We start from the raw sequence: 19303 nt of genomic DNA on the forward strand, positions 1-19303 counted from the left end.
TCTCTGAAAAAGCCTTGTTTGGCACTCTCTCTTCTCCCATTCTCATCATATGCTCATAACACTTTAGCTTCGTTGTTTCTGTCCTGTCTTGAAGTTTCAAGATTCCTGTCCTTTTCTTTTTCTCTTCATTTCTAATTCTATCCTTTCTGGTCTTGCCCTCGATACCTCTTAGGAATTTCATCTCTGCTGCCTGTATTCTACTCTCCTCTCGTTTTTTTGTAGTCCACGATCCAGCTGCATAGGTTAGTATGAGTGCATAATAGGCTGAATATAATACTTTCTTGCATTTCTTTGGGACATCCTAGTTCCACGAAATACCCCTTACACTCTGGCAGAATATGTTTGCTTGTTGTATTCTTTTTCCAATTTCCTCAGTAATCTTTCCATCTTCTGTGATCACACTTCCCAAGTACTTGAAACTTTTAACCACTTCCAGAATTTTACCATGCAGTTTTATCTTTCCTCTTCCTTCCCCTTGTCATCACTATTGTTTTACTTTTCTCTGTGCTTACTTTCATCCCAAATGTTTCTGTCTTTTGATTCCATACATCTACTTGTTTTTGCACTTCCGTTTCATCCTCACCCCATATCACTATATCATCTGCAAACAACATGGCTTTTGTCGCCTGTCTTCCCAATCTCTGTTTAATGTTCTTATGAATTTCATCCATGACTATGATGAATAGTATGAGGGATAGTACACTTCCCTGTCGGAGACCAGTTTCAACTTTAAACCATTTTGTTTTTCCTATACTAGTCTATCACTACTAACACAATTTTTGTACATAGCTTTTATCATTTGCACCTGAGTCATCCAGTTGCAAAACCCATTATGTGCAAACAAAGAAATTTTTCAGAAAGTGTAAAAAAAAACTGTCATTTGTTATGCAACAAAGACAGGAGGTTGAAATTTGGTAATTAAACAGTAAGCGTTCATCTTTGTCATACTGCAATATTTCCACAAAAATTAACTTATAGAACCTATTTTGTTTGCAAAAAACATTTCGAAAATAGTTTTGCAGCATTTTTGCGGAGATAAAAGATATCTGCAGCAGTATATGGAATAGAGTGTGCAGATTTCAGGTGAAAGTGTTTTATTAACTACGTTTGAAAGTATTACGCTATAAAAATAGCATGAGTGAAATAATTTAAAGTTAAGATATAATGTTTTGATATCTAATCCCCGCTCTTTGATTTAATGATTACATCAAGAAATCATCACTCATTCAAGATGTTTTATAAGTTCTTTAACATTCTTTACAGTTATATTAACAATCCGTTATTATCCTCAAGAAAATCTCCTACATCAATGCCACAGTCTGACATTTCATTGTTTAAATTTTGCCGCTGGTCAAACAGTGCCTTGTAGAACGTGAGGTTGTCGTTCCTTATCCACTCTTTCCTGTAATGTTTGGTCAGCAATGTGCGCAGGTCAATGAGCTTTTCTTTTTTCAGAGGAACCCCTTCCTCCAGTGGTACTGGCACAATAGTAGAAAAGGGTTTACCATGCTTCAATATGCTTTTTGCTTCCACCACAATCGCTGTTATAGTTTACTTCACCTCTTATCACACAGTTGCCTGATTTTGTTCGTGTAAGTATGATCCTCTTACAGGGTTCTGGGACATAACGAGCTTTGCTGCATAACACACGCTGGACATAACGACTTCTGCAGCAATTCCGTTATTTGTCACTTTTAAACATATGAATTAAATGACCTTTGCTCACGTATTACATTACTGGATTGTGTATTTTGATGAGCTGCATACAATGGTGGTGATAACTCATTTTGAGAAAAAATGGACATAACGGGTATTGCAAATGGACGACTCACTTCCACTCCGTTAACTTGTTTTTCCCTTAATGTGTCCCATACCAACTGTCTAGACACACTGTCATAAGCCTTCTCAATGTCAATAAATGTCATCACTATGTCTTTTCCAAACTCCCATCTTTTCTCCATCATATGTCTTAATGTAAAGATCCGGTCAAACTTTCATCTGTCTTTAACTAAAACCATACTGTTCTTCCATTTCTCCTTCTAGCTTTCTCCTTAGTCTCACTTCCAATAGTCTCTCAAATATCTTAGCTACATGGGCAATAAGGGTGATCCCACTGTAGTTATTGCATTTCTTTTTTATCACCTTTTTTTAAATATCGTTTATGGAAGCTAAATGAATGAATGAATGAATGAATGAATGAAAATGTACTGTCACCCATTTGACTAAGATGATGTATCCTATGTTTTGATGATGATGATGATTCTTGTTTAAAGGGGCCTAACATCTAGGTCGTCGGCCACTAATGGTGCGGAATGAGATGAAATGAAATGAAATGACAAATTAAAAGCCCAAAAACATCCACTGACCACAATTCAAAACATGAGGACGAAGAATGAATGGATGGATTTAAGACGATCAGTGGAACCGACCCATAGTGCCTCACATGCACAGAAGCTGGCGTAGAACAATAGTAGTACTGACCAAGGGACTGCTTCTATAGCACAATACTCAATCGATGATACTTGTAGTCAAAAGGGGTCGAAAATCCAAGTCAGCAGCCACTCACAATGGTACATATCGCTAGGATAGTAGAACCATGGTATTTGTCATGTTGCAGTACTAATCAAAAGTAGCATAGACTCGTGGTATTCCAAACATTATGGTACTACTCACAGGTAAAGAAATTAGCACATGTATTACAGACCTACGGTGTTTCGCACATTGCGGCGCCATTTACAGGCAACACAAACCTACGGTGTTCATCACATAAGGGTACTAACCACAGAGACTCGTACTATCCCATGGTGTTCCTCATATAGTGGGTACTAATCATAGGCAAGCGAGAACCATGGGTTCCCTCATCCCATGGTGTCGCTCACATAGTGCTACTAATCACAGGTACTGTAAAAGCCGTCGAGCCCTCGTTTGCTACTAATCACAAACCTATTTGGTACCTAACGTAGTGGTACTACACGCAAGTAAAAGCGCCCCATAGTGTTCCCCGCGTGGTGGTACTAATTACAAGCAGTCATGGTTCTACATAATCATCCCTTGTTCGCCTCTTACGACAGGCAGGGGATACCGTGGGTGAATTCTTCGTCTGCGTCCCCCACCCACAGGGGGTGTATTGTATGTTTCATTTTCTTCCATGTTTAAAAGACAAACCAAATGATTTAGCAAGCTTGAAGACTAATGTCATAGATTTTTCTCAGTTCTATAACTTAACTTCTTGATTTAGAAATCTTAAAAAATAGGGTTTGTGCTCCACAACAAATACTGGATAATTATTACAGCAGTCAGAAAATAATGACTCCTACTTTTTTCCTTTCAAACCTGGCACTTCATCATGTTATGTGTACTAGATGGTTACTAGAAGTCTTTAGCTTCACTGTACTAAGTGTTAACTTTGTAACATAGTGGGTATTGGAAAAGCACCTGTGATCAACACGCATTTGGTTACAGAAATTTTTTGCTCCTAGTGGGTCTTGAAAATTGGCTGACAAGCATAAAGTGGCCAAGAAAGACATCTGTTTCAAACTTCTAAAATGGAACACTTTTGAGGGAGAAAAGATTCTCTCGTGCACAGCAACAGGAGATGAACCGTGGGTCTAACATTATGACCCAGAGGCAAAGAAATTGTCCATGAAATTTTACTACATCACCATACAAGAAGAAATTTAGAAACATGCCCTCGATGGGTAAAGTCATGGCAATAGTTTTTCTTTTACGATTTGCTTTACGTCGCACGATACAGGTGTGTCTTATGGCAATAATGGGATAAGAAAGGGCTAGGAGTGGGAAGGAAGCGGCCATGACCTTAATCAAGATACAGTCCCAGCATAAGTCATTTTCAACACCACCACTGATAATTTGTATTATCCTGGAAAGAATCTCTCAAGTGATGAATCTATGGTTTTGTGGAGAAGAAGATTAAGTATTCCAACTGTACATAAAAAAAAAGGGAAGAGAGACAAATATGGCATAAATCTGTACATGTTGATCGAGCCTAGTGGTATGGTACTACACGTTATGGTGTATGCAGATCAAGCATACAATGTGGGAATAAAGAGACATACTGCTAATGCTCTACTGAGATTAATGGACAGAAAACTGAATGTAGGACACTCGCTCTTCATGGGCAATTCCTACAACAGCTACAACTTGGCCATACAGTTTCTGAATGTGAACACCTACTGAACTGGAACACTTCAAACTGATAGCAAAAGAAATCCTAAAGAATTGGCTAAAGCAAAATTTTGAACACACATCCCAGCCTAAGTGGAATGGTAAGAGAGATCTCTTCATTTTCACAGAATTTAAAGATAAAATGGTCAACACAGTAAACAAGAGAGGTCAAACCAAGAACAAACCAAAAGAAATACTGTACTACAGTATAATCTCCTGATGCTGATTGGCAACCAAATGCTCACATTTTAATCCTGTGAAAGAAAAGCAATTTGCTGCTATAAGAAAATTGGTGCATATCTTCCAAATGATGTTGGTCAATACACTTAATTTATACATAAGGTTTTCCGGAGTGAAAATATCTTTATATGACTTTCAATACACTATTTTTTGACATCTTTCTGTCTTTGTCAACAGTGCCAGCAATAAAACCTTAAGTCACCAAAGGTAACAAACCACCTCCAAGCAAAACAAAAAGTAACTCCAAAAGGCAAATCAATGACAAAGCAGTGTAAATAGTGGTACGATAAGGAGAAAAGACGTTATTTCATTTATTGTTGTCCACAATGCCCAGAAATTCCAGCATTTTGTTTAGGACATTTGCTTTAGGATTTACAACTAAGCACTATACATGATGTGAATGTCTACAATAATATTGAGTACTGCATCAGAAACAGTTACTGAAGGATATTCTTAGTGTGAATGATTACTACATAACAATGTAATATCATTTGTTACAATGCAATATATTGTATTAATAACACGCATATCGATGATGCGGCCAGCCCCGTGGTGTAGGGGTAGTGTGCCTGCCTCTTACCCGGAAGCCCTGGGTTTGATTCCCGGCCAGGTCAGGGATTTTTACCTGGACCTGAGGGCTGGTTCGAGGTCCACTCAGCCTACGTGATTAGAATTGAGGAGCTATCTGACGGTGAGATAGCGGCCCCGGTCTCGAAAGCCAAGAATAATGGCCAAGAGGGATCGTTGTGCTGACCACACGACACCTCGCAATATGTAGGCCTTCGGGCTGAGCAGCGGTCGCTTGGTAGGCTAAGGCCCTTCAAGGGCTGTAGTGCCATGGGGTCTGGTTTTGGTTTTTTATATCGATGATGCACATGTGTGTCTACCAGCACTTAGGATATTATATCATTCTTCAGTGCCAATGACGCAGAACTTACTTTCTACAAACTTTAATGAAACTATTTCTTTAATTGTAATTGTTGTAATCACTTTGATTCAAATTACCTATAGTTATGACTATTGTTACTTTCTACAAACATAAATTATTTTTTTAAATTAATAATTTAGATTCAAACTACCTACAATTATTATTTTTAATTGCTACTTTCTAGAAACTTTAATGAAAGTAGTTTTTGTATAACCTAATAATTTTGATTCAAACTTCTTATGGTTGATATTCTTAATTATTTACATCCTACAAACTTCAATTACACTAATGTTTGCAATTCATGATTTTTGTTTGTTACTTTCTATAAATTTTATTGAAAAGAATATTCTGTAATAAATAATTTTGATACAAACTGCCTAAGATTGTTATTTTAATTGTTTTCAATTTACACGTAAATATATATTCATAATAACAAAAGTCAGGCATGCTTTATTTCAATGCCTACCCTAAGAGGATGGAGGGGGGAGAGGAATTTACAACGCCAACTGATATGACCCATTAATATGTCCAGAATTCGGACTCTGAAGGTACGATCACCGTATTCTCTACCACTCCCAGCAGATGCGGCAATATTCCAAATTCAGAGAAGAAAAAAATATGTTTATTCCTATACGGTTTTAAGATACAAAGCAACACGTTTATAAGCTCCTTTACAATAGACACAGGGTATATGCACCACAAGTCATCATGACTTTTCAGTCTTCAAGGCCCTGAAATGCTCCCAGTGAAGACCTGTTCCATTGTTGTTGAACTGCTCAAGGACCAGATTTTATTTGATACTAGCTGGTGTACCTGTGCTTTGCTACGGAATTCTACACTGTATACAGAAATCTAGATGGAGTCGTGTACATGTTGTGAAGAAGATTTTATTCAATTGCATAATAATGTAGGTATTTAAAAATTAAATTTTAGGCACCTTCCCCTAAACTACCATTTCATCCGCATGAATAAAGTTATTTATACCTTGACTGTAGGGCAGGGCCTCTCAGGGTGCATGCGCGTGGTGCATGCACTGTGCACGGTGCAAAAGACGACTTCGCTTGGTCGACCAGAGTGCAGACCCCCCACTCCTCTCTCCCTACACCTGTCTCCCCGTTCGGCCTGTCTCCGCGTTCCTCACCTTCACTGCTGTTTCTCCCCCACTGCGAAATGTTTATGTGTGGTGAGCGGAGACGCACAGTTGTATGGGACAAGGTTACCAGCGTTATTAAAAAAATTAAAAAAGTGAATTAGAAATACACATACATGTTTGAGAGGAATGTAAACATAATTTTTAAAAAATGCAGAACCCGTAACCAAAATGAAAATGCTACAGTACTGGAACAAAACTCATTTGTGGATATAGAATGCTCTTCTTCAAGCTGTTTCAACTTCCTTAATTCTTTTTCTCTGACGTCTCCTATGATTTCACAATAATTTTCCGAATGTAGTCTGTTGTAGTGTCTTTCAATAGATGATTCTCTTACGCACGTAATTATCGTCCCACAGATTAAGCATTTGGCGTTATCGTCACGACAAACAAATAAAAAAAAAATACGAAAGTTCCCAGTTCGATTGAAATGGACTTTCGGAAGTCTTTGCTTTCTTCAAAACAGGTTGCTCCATTATTATGTTGTTGTCGTGCGCTTGTCTATTTCACTGATAAACACGTCGTCTACCACCAAACGCTTCGTCGCTCTCAGCACACTACACCATCCGAGTCAAGCCGAGTTGAGGCGAAGCGTACCGATGCACAGTGCACAGAGCCTATGCACCTCGCTCTGCACGCGTGAGAGTTTGGGCGTTTGAGAGGCCCTGCTGTAGGGCTTTATTTTCTGACATACCGATTTATGTTAACTCATTTTCTCATGGCTTGGCATTGATATGGTCTTAGCAACACAAATTGAAATTCACGAATATCTGTGTTATCATAGTCAGTATGGTAAAAACGTATTAGACATAATAAATGATTGGAATTTAAATTCTATATAACTTTTGTTATGTAGTATTTATCATTAGGACACTAATAGCATAGATTTTTGAGAACTGAATTAGGCCTTCCCCTAAACGACATATAGACGTTGTTATTACTGCCTGCATCACAGCCTACATGGTCTTCATTTACGTCACTTTCCGAATCAGCATCACTGTCACATTCACTAATGACAATACCACAAGATTTATTGTACTGTGGAATGTCATCGCTACACTCACTTCCTATCTCTGAAATAACATCACTAACATCATTATTACATGACCCTGATATAGCTACACCTTCATCAGAATCAATATAATTGTCATCGGCACAGACACTTAATATATTCAGCTAAATCGTCATCGTACTGGAACACATACGCGCGGCAGAGTCCATTTTCCCACTCACAAACTTTTAGGGTGTACAGAATATAGGTCGCTTTGAAAAAGCATATCTCCATAAATACAGTGATTGGCGCGATAGTTGTGGTAGATTTAGAAACTACAGGTTCCAAAGAATCTAGATCACCTGTATTGTGCTGCTATCTGTACGAAAACCGAGAACTACAAGCAAATATAAAACTGCTTGCGTAAGGAGCGCTATTGCGTTCCCGGCAATTTTCGCTCGCTCGCCGAGGAACGCTTTTGCGCTGTCTGGTATTCTAGTTAATATCATCAGTCAAAATATGCAACATCATTGACAGAAACAGAGACATCTGTATGGTACCTCTGTTATATTAAAAATACATGGAATATTCAACTTAAAGTACCTACTTAAAGAGAGTTGTAGTAAATTACTTTCGGCATTTCCTTTACTAAGAAATTATTTACTGGTGCTGCATTTCTAAAAGGTTACTTCAGCATGTTGATAAATATCTAATGCCACTTGAGTGCATTTAATTATGTTTGCTAGCTGTTGTTATCCACTGATGTGGTAAATTCCTTGGTTTCTGAGGCAAAAATACTCTTCACAAGAGTGATGTTCTTAGCTACTCTAATTAGTTTAAGGACTTTTTTTTTGCTAGTTGCTTTACATCGCACCGACACAGATAGGTCTTATGGCGACGATGGGACAGGAAAGGGCTAGGAGTGGGAAGGAAGCGGCCGTGGCCTTAATTAAGGCACAGCCCCAGCATTTGCCTGGTGTGTAAATGGGAAACCATGGAAAACCATTTTCAGGGCTGCCGACAGCGGGGTTCGAACCTACTATCTCCCGAATACTGGATACTGGCCGCACTTAAGCGACTGCAGCTATCGAGCTCGGTAGTTTAAGGATTACCCATGCAGCTAAATAATATAAAGTGCTGGTGGTGGTGGTGGTGGTGATTACTGTTTTAAGAGGAACTACACCTGGGCAACCATCTGCTATGAACACTAATCAGAGGTAAAAATTGAAGGAATCCGACACTTCCAAAAATGAAGGTATCGGCCAAAGAAAGAAAGGTCACGAAGTTCATGAAAATGAAAGACTCCCCAGGCTTCAATTGCTCTAATATCAACAACAATTATAATATGAAATTATTTATTGTCCACCTATTCAATACTATCCACCTTTAGGTGGTTACAGTTTCATACAATTATATCTCTTTATGGGACATGTTTCGCTCACTTAATGAGCATCCTCAGCTCTTTAACTTAATCTTAAAATGATGACCTTGAACTATAGTGAACATATTAAAAATCAATATTTTTTTAACACAAAAAAGAAAACTGGAATAATATTATTATATAGATCCTATTACTTAGTTGCTTCTCTTAAAGAAAAAATCGTTGTTTGGAAACTTTGCTAGAACATTTTAAAGAATTGGGTGGATTAGGAACATTTTTGGATGGAATTTACTTGAATATTTCTGTCCATCTACCTTCTTCTGTTCAAAACACGATTCATCAAAATGATATCTGAAGCAAATACATGATGAAACATGCAAATACAAAAATCATTCATATAAATATATGATTCTTCAGGAATAAATTCACTGTAATAACTTACAGCAAGAACCTTGAACGAGACGGAATTATAAGTGGGTTGCCATTTATCACGCCAATAATACAGTACCATACCCACTTAGCTCACCACTGCTTATCACTGGAAAGCAAAACATTTGAATTCTACTAATTGACTTATACTGATAATTTGGTGAAGTGCAGTACACTATTTTCCTTAAAAATGGAAATACATTTCACATTATCACATCGAACTCGCCCACATCATAATGATGCTTAAGACTCAATATGGCCGTCACCGCAAAGGATTGTGGTAGCATGTCCAGACCTTACTAGACTGACCTTGGTGTTTAGAGTTACCAGGCCTGGTAGGGTATATAAGGGGTATAAACAGCGTCAGATGTTGAGTGGTCACTGTGAAGAACACGGAGATGCAACGTACTCGCGTGAGACACAGTTATCAGCACCTGACAGTTTGAAATGGTCCTCCATTTGACCGGCTGGTCGAATCATGTAATATCCAGATTTGTGGGGCATTCGGATGCGACAGTGGCCCGAAGTTGGACTGCATGGAAACGTGAGGGTAGGTATACACATCATCAAAGTTCCAGTTGACCATATCTGAAAACCACAAGGGAGGATTGCTTTACTGTGCACCAAGCACATCGTAACCCCTTCACATCTGTGTCAGCCATCTGAGAACAAGTAATGGACTCCCTGCTATATTCTGTGTCATCCTGCACCATTGGTCAGAAATTAGCAGCAGTCACTCTAGGGAATTAATGTCCCATGAGTAGGCTGCTGTTACCACCACAACAAAAACAGCTGCATTTGGAGTAAGCATGGACTGCTGATGAATTGTGTTACATTGTCTTAAGCGATGAATTACTGTTCTACACTATCCTGGATGACCATCGTCTGTGAGTATGGCGGTGATCTGGGGAGAGGTGCCACTCTTCCAATGTTTTGGAGAGACAGAGCATTTTTACTCCTGGTGTCATGGTGTGGGGAGCCATTGGGTGTGACTTCAGGTCATAGCTGGTAGTGATTGAGGAAACTCGATGGCACAACGGTACGTCACTGACATCCTGCGTCCTCATGCGTTTCCTCTCATGCGACAGTATCGTGGGACAATTTTTCACCAGGACAATGCTTGTCCACACACCCCACGTGTCTCTATGAACTGTCTGTGTGATACTGAGGTACTCCTGAGGTCAGCAAGATCCCCAGATCTGTCCCCGATACCACATGTGTGGGACCAGCTCGGACGGGAACCCCATTCCAGTGCCAGTATCCAGGATATCAAGGGCCAGTTACAACAGTTGTGGGCCAGCTTGCCTCAGGCGAGGATATGACTTTATGACACCCTTCTCATCTGAATCAGTGCATGCATCCAGGCCAGAAGGGGTGCAACGTCATACTGATAAGTGTGCTCGTACTACCAATTTCTTGGTAAATTTGACTCAATTTTGTAATCACTGGAATAATATAACATACACTCCCAAAACGTGAAGTTTCATTTCTTTTCATTACTTCCTCCCCTTCAGGGTGCTTTGTTTTTTTGGTCAGGCAGTACAGAACAATTTCACACATGCACACACACACACAGAGAGAGAGAGAGAGAGAGAGAGAGAGAGAGAGAGAGATCTTCATGATGTTCCAACTTCTACTTTGGGTTGTGCAGTGGTTATGAAGATTGGGAAGATTATACGTTAGATATCCCAGTATTAATGTGGAATTTAATAATAATAATAATAATAATAATAATAATAATAATAATAATAATAATAATAATAATAATTTCAAATACATCAGCCTTGCGTCAGTAGATTAACCAGTATCTAAGAGAACTGTGATAAGACAATTTCTGGCATCTCAGCATCTCCAAAAACCATAACAGTCATTACAGCAGTTCCTGGAATGTAAATCTATTATCAACATCATCATCATCATTTTAAGAAAGAGAATGCTGATATTTTGTTTGAAAATAAGTTTCTTACCATGCCAATAAATATACTGTCATATATCTCTAACATTTAATTATGCTTAAATGCCAATATATTTTAGTAATCTTGAATAGAAAAGGCTACACAGTCAACCACCAATAAACTTTCTAAGATGGTGAGAAGTGTGATTTTAACTCACTTCTTCACTGTGTTCCAGAGATAGAGCATAACTTTTTCTAGACACTGCAAACCAGCATTAAAATTTGAGCCGAGGGACAGGAAGCCACCAAACTAATGCCTATAGCAGAGCGGCAGCTTTCATAATTCTACTGCATTGAGTTAAGAGCTGACTGCAGCTCTTCTTTCATGCAACTGACCCCAGAGAATGGTTACAACTGTCCTGTATTAGATGTTTTCAGTAATATATATCATACATATGAAGATTGAATGAATGAAAACCTACAACCTGTTTTCCGGTATTTGACCAGGTCAGGGGTGGAATGAATGAAGCCCCCATCTTGCGGCGAGGATAGGACTTGTGCCGGCTGCCGAGGCCTGTTGTACTCCGCAATGATTAATGACTTACAGATGAAATGAAATGATAATGGAGTGTGTTGCTGGAATGAAAGATGACAGGGAAAACCGGAGTACCCGGAGAAAAACCTGTCCGCCTCCACTTTGTCCAGCATAAATCTCGTATGGAGTGACCGGAATTTGAACCACGGAACCCAGCGGTGAAAGGCCGACGCGTTGGCGCCTGAGCCACGGAGGCTTCACATATGAAGAATGGTCTATGGAAAAGAGGGTGAAACATTTCACTCTGGATGGTTTGCCAATAGAATTTTAGCAACAATTTTAACATACACAACACTGGAACTTCACAGCTACTATGCACACTTATCAATGAACTAAGCTAGCAGGTATTATTTCATAATATGTCTACAATTACCTTTTTGTTATTACTACTATTTTGTGGTGCACTGTTAGCTGCTGATGATGACGACGAAGCCAACTTGACGAGTACTGTGTTTGGTAATCGAACCTGGGTGCCTGAGGAACCGGAAGTACCAGGGATTTGCTTCAGGATAGATGAATTACCTTGAAGTAAAGAGATAACCCTCGTCTGGGTTTTGGTGTTTTGTCTATTGAGTGCGATCTGACGCTGCACCTGCGAAACAGAATTAATAAAAAATCAACAGAAGTACCTTCATAGATGCACAATTGAACAAAAGATTTGTATATTTCTTGCTGATATCCATTACATAGCAGTAACTACGGCCCAAAAGTTCATGCATTTCATATATTTACATAGGAGTTACGTATGTATGATTATACATTATCAGAATGCCAACTATTATGATTCAGTCGTAATAATCACAAATTTCCCATCATAATTATGCCTTTACGAATGACACACCACAAACTACAATTTTTTTGTTGATTTTTAAAAGTAAGTGTATGAAGTGTTCATAAGGATACACAAGGAATGCCATTACAGATTTAATTCCCAGAATATTTCTGCAGGGTGACGCATGAAATGTCATACAATGGAAATGTTTTATAAAATGTGTAAACCTGGGCTCATAACCATGTCCTTTCATGAACAGAAACCTTATTTCATGCATGATCCGACAAGCAGCACCCCATATCGCGCATCCAAACCGGCTGCCAGTTATACAGCATGGCGGACAAAGGGAGATGGACGCGTGAACAGAAGGTGAAGATAGTGTTGTTTTATGCGGAAACAAAGAGCGTAGCTCGGACCCAGGAAAGGTTTCGTGTTCATTTCCGTACTTGGTGGGCTCCTTGCCGGCAGACGGAATACAGACTGGCCAGGCAATTGAAACAGAAGGCAACATACTGGAGAGAAAACGGCCCTGCCTCATGCCGGGCCGCCTACCGGAGAATGTTGCTGCTGTGAGAGTGGCTGTGGCTCGGAGCCCCTCCAAATCCACCAGAACTGCATGTATTCAGCTGGGCATCTCTCGTCGGTCAATTCAGAGAATACTGCAGACTGACCTTGACGTGTTTCCATACAAAATGACAACAGGTCAAACTAATGGCGCTTGACAAGTAACGGCGAGTACAATTTGCTGTGTGGGCTATTGCAGAAGGTGATCCCGTATTGCACAACACATGGTTCAGTGATGAGGCATACATCTATCTCAATGGTGCAGTGAACAAACAGAATATTCAGTTTTGGGCGAAAGAACGGCCTGCTATTGTACACAAGGTTGAAAGTGAGGGTGTGAAAGTGTGTGTGTGGGCTGCAATTTCCAGTCATGGAATTATTGGGCCAATCTTTTTCAATGACACAGTCAATAGTGCGCATTGCTTGGACATGTTGACAAACAGTTTCCTTCCAGAACTATTTGCATCACGACTACCAATAGAGACACAATGGTTCATGCAGGATGGAGCTTGTCCGCTCACAGAAAATGTTCTGGACGTCCTGAATGAACATTTAGGGCCCCGTGTAATGTCCCATCGATATCCCAAGAGTTTTCAGAGCGGCTCAATCTGGCCACCGCATAGCCCCGATCTCAATCCCTGCGACTTCTTCCTGTGGGAATATTTGAAGGAGACAATCTACCGCCATAAACCAGAAAATGTACAGCAATTGCAAGCGGCCATTGTGATTTTCTTCCGAGGGTTGAGTGAGGACTTGTGTTGTAGAGTGATCATGAACATGCGGATTCGTCTCAAAGCTGTTGTACACCGAGAAGGTGGACATATTGAACATGTCCTGCACACGGACTAACCAAGCACACGTCAGTGAATGTTGTAACACCATTTTGTATTCAATATGTTGTATATTATATTTTCTATAAACAATTTCCAGTGTATGACATTTCGTGTGCCACCCTGTAGTTTTCATGTGTCGAACACAGTGTGTGCTTATAGAACTAGAAAAATAACCACCTGTATCTTGTGGAGTAGTTGTCTTTGTTCATCACATGTTCAGTCTTCCATGCGAGTAATAATGTTATTGGCTTTATGTCCCACTATCTACTTTCACTGTTTTCAGATATGCCGAGGTGCCGCAATTTTGTCCTGCAGGAGTTCTTTTATGTGCCAGTAAATCTACCGACACAAGGCTGACGTATTTGAGCACACTCAAATACCACCGGATTGAGCCAGGATTGACCCTGCCAAGTTTGCGTCAGAAGACCAGAGCCTCAACCACTCAGCCAGGCTCCATCCAAGTACTTGAGATTGTGAGCAATCTAGGTAAAACCAAATAAATTGTCCCCGCATTTTTACATCCTGGGGTGTGCAAAATTCCCTGTAATTGCAGCAAGGTACGTAGGTGGATCAAAAGGTTAGTTGCACTAACACGCTGCAGCAGCATGCTGTGTGTTGCAAACGTGGGCACAGCGGAGATAGGGACAAACACTGCCCACACATCTGTTAGGCAGGTTGCTGTGGTGTCTCGTCTAGTATTGTGTGAATAGGGGCCAAATGCAATGGCGCGTCAACTGGACGTTCACTCCAAATATGGGGTGCGTGCGACAATCCGATTCCTATGTGCCAATAGGAAAAATTGCACGGACATTCATCGTGAAATAAGTGCTGTGTATGGGGAGCGGGCCATTTCCCAGCAGGGTATCGTAAAGTGGTGCCAGCAATTCGAAGCCGGACGCACGGATATCACGGACAACCTTCGCTAAGGCAGGCCGCAATGTCCAGGACCCATGCAACGGTCAACAGTGTGAATGCAATCATTAGACAGAACCGGCGCATTAAACTGAGAGAAATCGCGATGCAGCTGAGCATGTCTTATGGCAGTGTGTTCACCATCGTTCACGAGGACCTTGGATATCGTAAGCTGTGTCAAAGATGGGTCCCACGTCTTCTCACCGATGAGCACAAGGGACAACGTTTCCAATCCTCCCTGGCATTTTTGCAACGCTATGCCGCAGACGGCAGCGGGTTTCTGCGGCGAATCGTTACAGGCAACGAAACGTGGGTCCACCACTTCACCCCCGAAACGAAACGAACATCAATGGAACAGGTGCACCCCTCATCACCACAACGAAAGAAGGCTAAGGTTCAACCTTCAGCCGGTAAGGTTATGGCGACAGTGTTCTTTGACATGGAGGGGTTGCTGCACGTGGAATTCATGCCGAAAGGAACGACAATCAACGCGGCGTCGTATTGTCAAAACGTTGCACCGGTTGCATAAAGCGATTAAAGAGAAGCGCCAGGGGAAATTGAGCGCCAGTGTGATTTTGTTGCACGATAACGCAACACCTCACAAGGCCTGCCAAACGAGAGAACTGCTGCAGCGTTTCAAGTGGGAGGTCTGGCAACATCCACCCTACAGTCCCGACCTAGCGCCATGTGACTTTCACCTGTTCGGTAAGCTCAAAACGGAGCTCGGTGGTTGACGTTTCCAGACCGATGAGGAGGTGAAGGCCACTGTCTCCGAGTGGTTGCAGAACGCTGGAGGAAATTTCTATGCATGCGGCATCAACAAGTTGGTTGTGCGTTCGCAGACATGTTTGGAGTCTCTTGGAAACTATGTGGAAAAGTGACGTTACAGCGTATGACGTTATAGTAGTGTTGCTGTTGTATAGGTGATGTAAGAAATGGCCATAACTGGGAAGTGCAACTTATTTTCTGATCTGCCCTCGTATACATTGACCAAACATGCCGGTCCAATGGTACTCATATCAAGGAACACAAACAAAATATTTGTCTCGACCAGCCAGAAAAATTAGTAATAGGCGAACACACCCTATTGTCGGGTCATGATGTCACGTTCCAAGATGTTCAAGCTCTTACCCACACTAGACACGACAGGTCTAAGATTAGATTCACAATTAAGTATTTAATTTATTTTCCACCTAGTCGATACAATGATTGCTTAAGGCAATTTTTAATGGTCAAAAGTGGTACATGTTTCGTATATTATCAACATCTTCAGCCATATAACACTGTTAGATGAAAAATATATAAAATTGACAAAGTAATGCTTTAGAGGAAGTGTCTCGATGTTTACCAAATTCGTACGTTCCTCGTCACCAGATGTTTCATTCCAGGCTTGTGTCTATGCCATCCACCTACCAATGTGATGTGTTACGCAAACACGTTATGTGAACCGCTTAGACTGATTGTGATGGTTCGGTCAGCTTCCGCTTCGAACGCTAGCGTTGCCACATCCTGAGAGCCATCTGGTGGCGAATGAACGTTCCATTTTCCACTTCTATTATAACGTCCAAATTTAAAGTGTCATTGTTTAAGAAGCCTTTCTCGTGGATAGTTGAGATTTCTTCTGAGGACGCAGAGCACAGTTCCCTGCGAAGCGTTAAGAATTTCACTTTATTTCCTTGACACGGCATAGCCCAAAAGCCTATACAGTATCATGTCTTTAAATACGGGCCGTGAAAGCAGTAACGACAACAACAACAACAACAACAATAATAATAATAATAATAATAATAATAATAATAATAATAATAATAATAATAAGAGCTTTGTGTAGAATGCAGTAATTATAAATGCTATTTCCAATTGAACTGTAATTTGCGATGTCACAAGTGCAGTCGTAGGTTACTTCAGACATTCATATAGAATGTTGTGATTACGAGTGAAATTTCCATTTGAACTGTGATTTGCTAACTGACACTTAGGTGAAGGGATTCAAACTTTGTTTTTGTGTGTGTGGGGAAACGGCCACAATTTTTTCACACAAGTGCAACTTATTTTACCAAACTAACATTCTGGTCTAAGTCAGAGCTGAGTCAATGATTAAATATTACATTAAGGTTACAAAGTGCAGTGGGGTACGTGAAATCATTCCAATACTCAGGGGACAGTTAAATGCCGACACTCGCGTAACATAATCAGCGAGTTGTTAGCCCACACCGAGACCTTCAAGAATGAACGTCGACCCATTGCTGCTTACAACGGATTGTGTTTCCATAGTTCGGCTGCTGCCTATAAGGGATCGTGGTTCCATGGTTTGCATGCTGAACATGAGGGAGCTTGTTTCCATGGTTTGACTGCTCCAATAAAGGGTTCGTGGTTCCATTGCTTGGTTGCTGAACACGAGGGATTGTGTTTCCATTGTTGGGTCGCTGTACATCAAGGAGGATCTATGGAGACAACTTCACTGCAACCAGCACAATTGTAAGGTGAACCTCATGTGAATAAATTCAACTAAAAGAAAATTTTTGAGCTCATTGTAGTTAGGACCTCTCTCTGTACCCATCTCCAGGTCTACACCCAGTGTGCCCTGTAATTGAGATATCTTAACTTTCCGATACATCTAGTCGTGGCTTATTATTAAATAATTTCCTGGTACAAGATATATATACACACAGGGCAATTCAAAATGATGGATCCGATTTCATAAATTTATTCTGTGAAATCTAATAAACATATCGTAATGTGAGACATGTGCTAAGAACAGTAAACTCTCAAAAAAAATTTCAGTCATATCACAAGTGTTCTATGCAAGCACCTCGCGTAACACGACATACATCAAGCCGATAGCCTATCTCCTGTCAAACCTTGTGTAGTGTGTCGCGATCAATCTCTGCGATGGCTGCTGTGATGCGGGCACAAAGGTCGTCCAATGTTAGTGGAAGAGGTGGTACGTAAACATGATCCTTTACGAAACCCCACAAGAAGAAATCACAGGGGGTTAAGTCGGGGGAACGCGGTGGCCAACGAACGAGAGTTTGATCCTCCTGAGATGCATGACCTATTCAATGCTGTGCCAATGTCTCGTTGAGATGGCTCCGAATGTTGCCATGGTAATGCGGAGGGGAACCATCCAGTTGAAGGATGAATCTGCACTATCCTCTTTGAGCTGTGGCAGGAGCCATTGTTGCAGCATATCAAGAAAAACATTTCCTGTCACAGTAGGTTCAATGAAGAAAAAGGGTCCATAAACCTTCTCATGGAAAATGGCACAAAACACATTCACCTTGGGAGAATCGCGGTGGTGTTCCACAACTTGATGGGGATTAGAAGTTCCCCAGATCCTTACGGTGTATCTATTCACAGTCCCAGAAAGGTGAAAAGCTGCTTCATCACTGAATATTACCATTTTGGAGAACCCATCCTCTTCCATTAATGCGAGAAAATCAGCACAGGAGGACGCTCGAGCATCATAATCAGTGTCTTTTACGGCCGACACCAGTTGCAAGTGGTAGGGTTTAATTCATAAATGTTTCCGCAGAATGCGCCAAACAGTTGCCTGTGAAAGTTCAAGGTGCCTCGCTGCCCGGTAGGTGGACTTCTGCGGACTCCACACAAAACTGGCGAGAATACGTTCCACTGTCTCTTCCCTGGTCAAAGGATGGCCAGTCGACTTTCGCTTACAGATGCAGCCCGTGTCTCTGAATTTTGCATACCACGCACGAATGGCTTTTCCAGTACGGAAATGGCGTTGAACACTAATCACAGACTTGTTTACATGGTAACCAAGCACACAGAACGACTTCTGCTCTCCAGCCACAGCCATTTTCTTTACTCGCTTCCTGCGCGGTTGTAACGGCTGAAAATGAAACCACGTACGATGAAATCTAAACTCGACTAAATTTTGAGAGTTTGCCTTTCTTTGCACATATCTCACAGTATGATATGTTCACTAGATTTCATACAATAAATTTATGAAATCAGGTCCATCATTTTGAATTGCCCTGTATATATATATATATATATATATATGAGTTCAGTCAAATACCTTTGCGTATATGTTAAGTCATCTTCATTCATTCAAAGCTGCCCTTTTTTAGATCCGGGGCATTGGACACAGCATTGGCAGAGTTCAGTTTTTATTTTCTTCAAAGTCGCTAACTGATATGGAGATAAGACCTTCATCCACTTATGCAGTATAAAACGCAGTACCACAATGCGTTGAAGTTACCACAGAAGCACTAACATGTTGGCAGTGAACAGCAGTTACATGTCAAATTATTAATGCAAAGATCAATCAAACCCTTAGAACCGATTGAAGAAACAATTACTAGTTTTAAGCCTTAGACAACGTCTACCAAAACAAAGCTTTTTAACTAGACATCATTTAGAGTTTTAATATTGGTTCAAAAATGGAGGTAGAAGTATTTTTCAT

General features: G+C 40.6%; 1 protein-coding gene across 1 annotated transcript in view; it reads right to left on the reverse strand.

Annotated features, from left to right (window-relative positions):
• LOC136863553 (uncharacterized) overlaps positions 1-19303 on the reverse strand; it is a 452780-nt gene that overhangs the window by 350856 nt on the left and 82621 nt on the right. Inside the window, exon 5 of the mRNA XM_067139933.2 lies at positions 12167-12385. Coding sequence (XP_066996034.2) covers positions 12167-12385 — 219 coding nt within the window. The remainder of the gene's footprint in view (positions 1-12166; positions 12386-19303) is intronic.

The sequence above is a fragment of the Anabrus simplex genome, chromosome 2, assembly GCF_040414725.1.
Source record: "Anabrus simplex isolate iqAnaSimp1 chromosome 2, ASM4041472v1, whole genome shotgun sequence".
Classification (NCBI taxonomy): domain Eukaryota; kingdom Metazoa; phylum Arthropoda; class Insecta; order Orthoptera; family Tettigoniidae; genus Anabrus; species Anabrus simplex.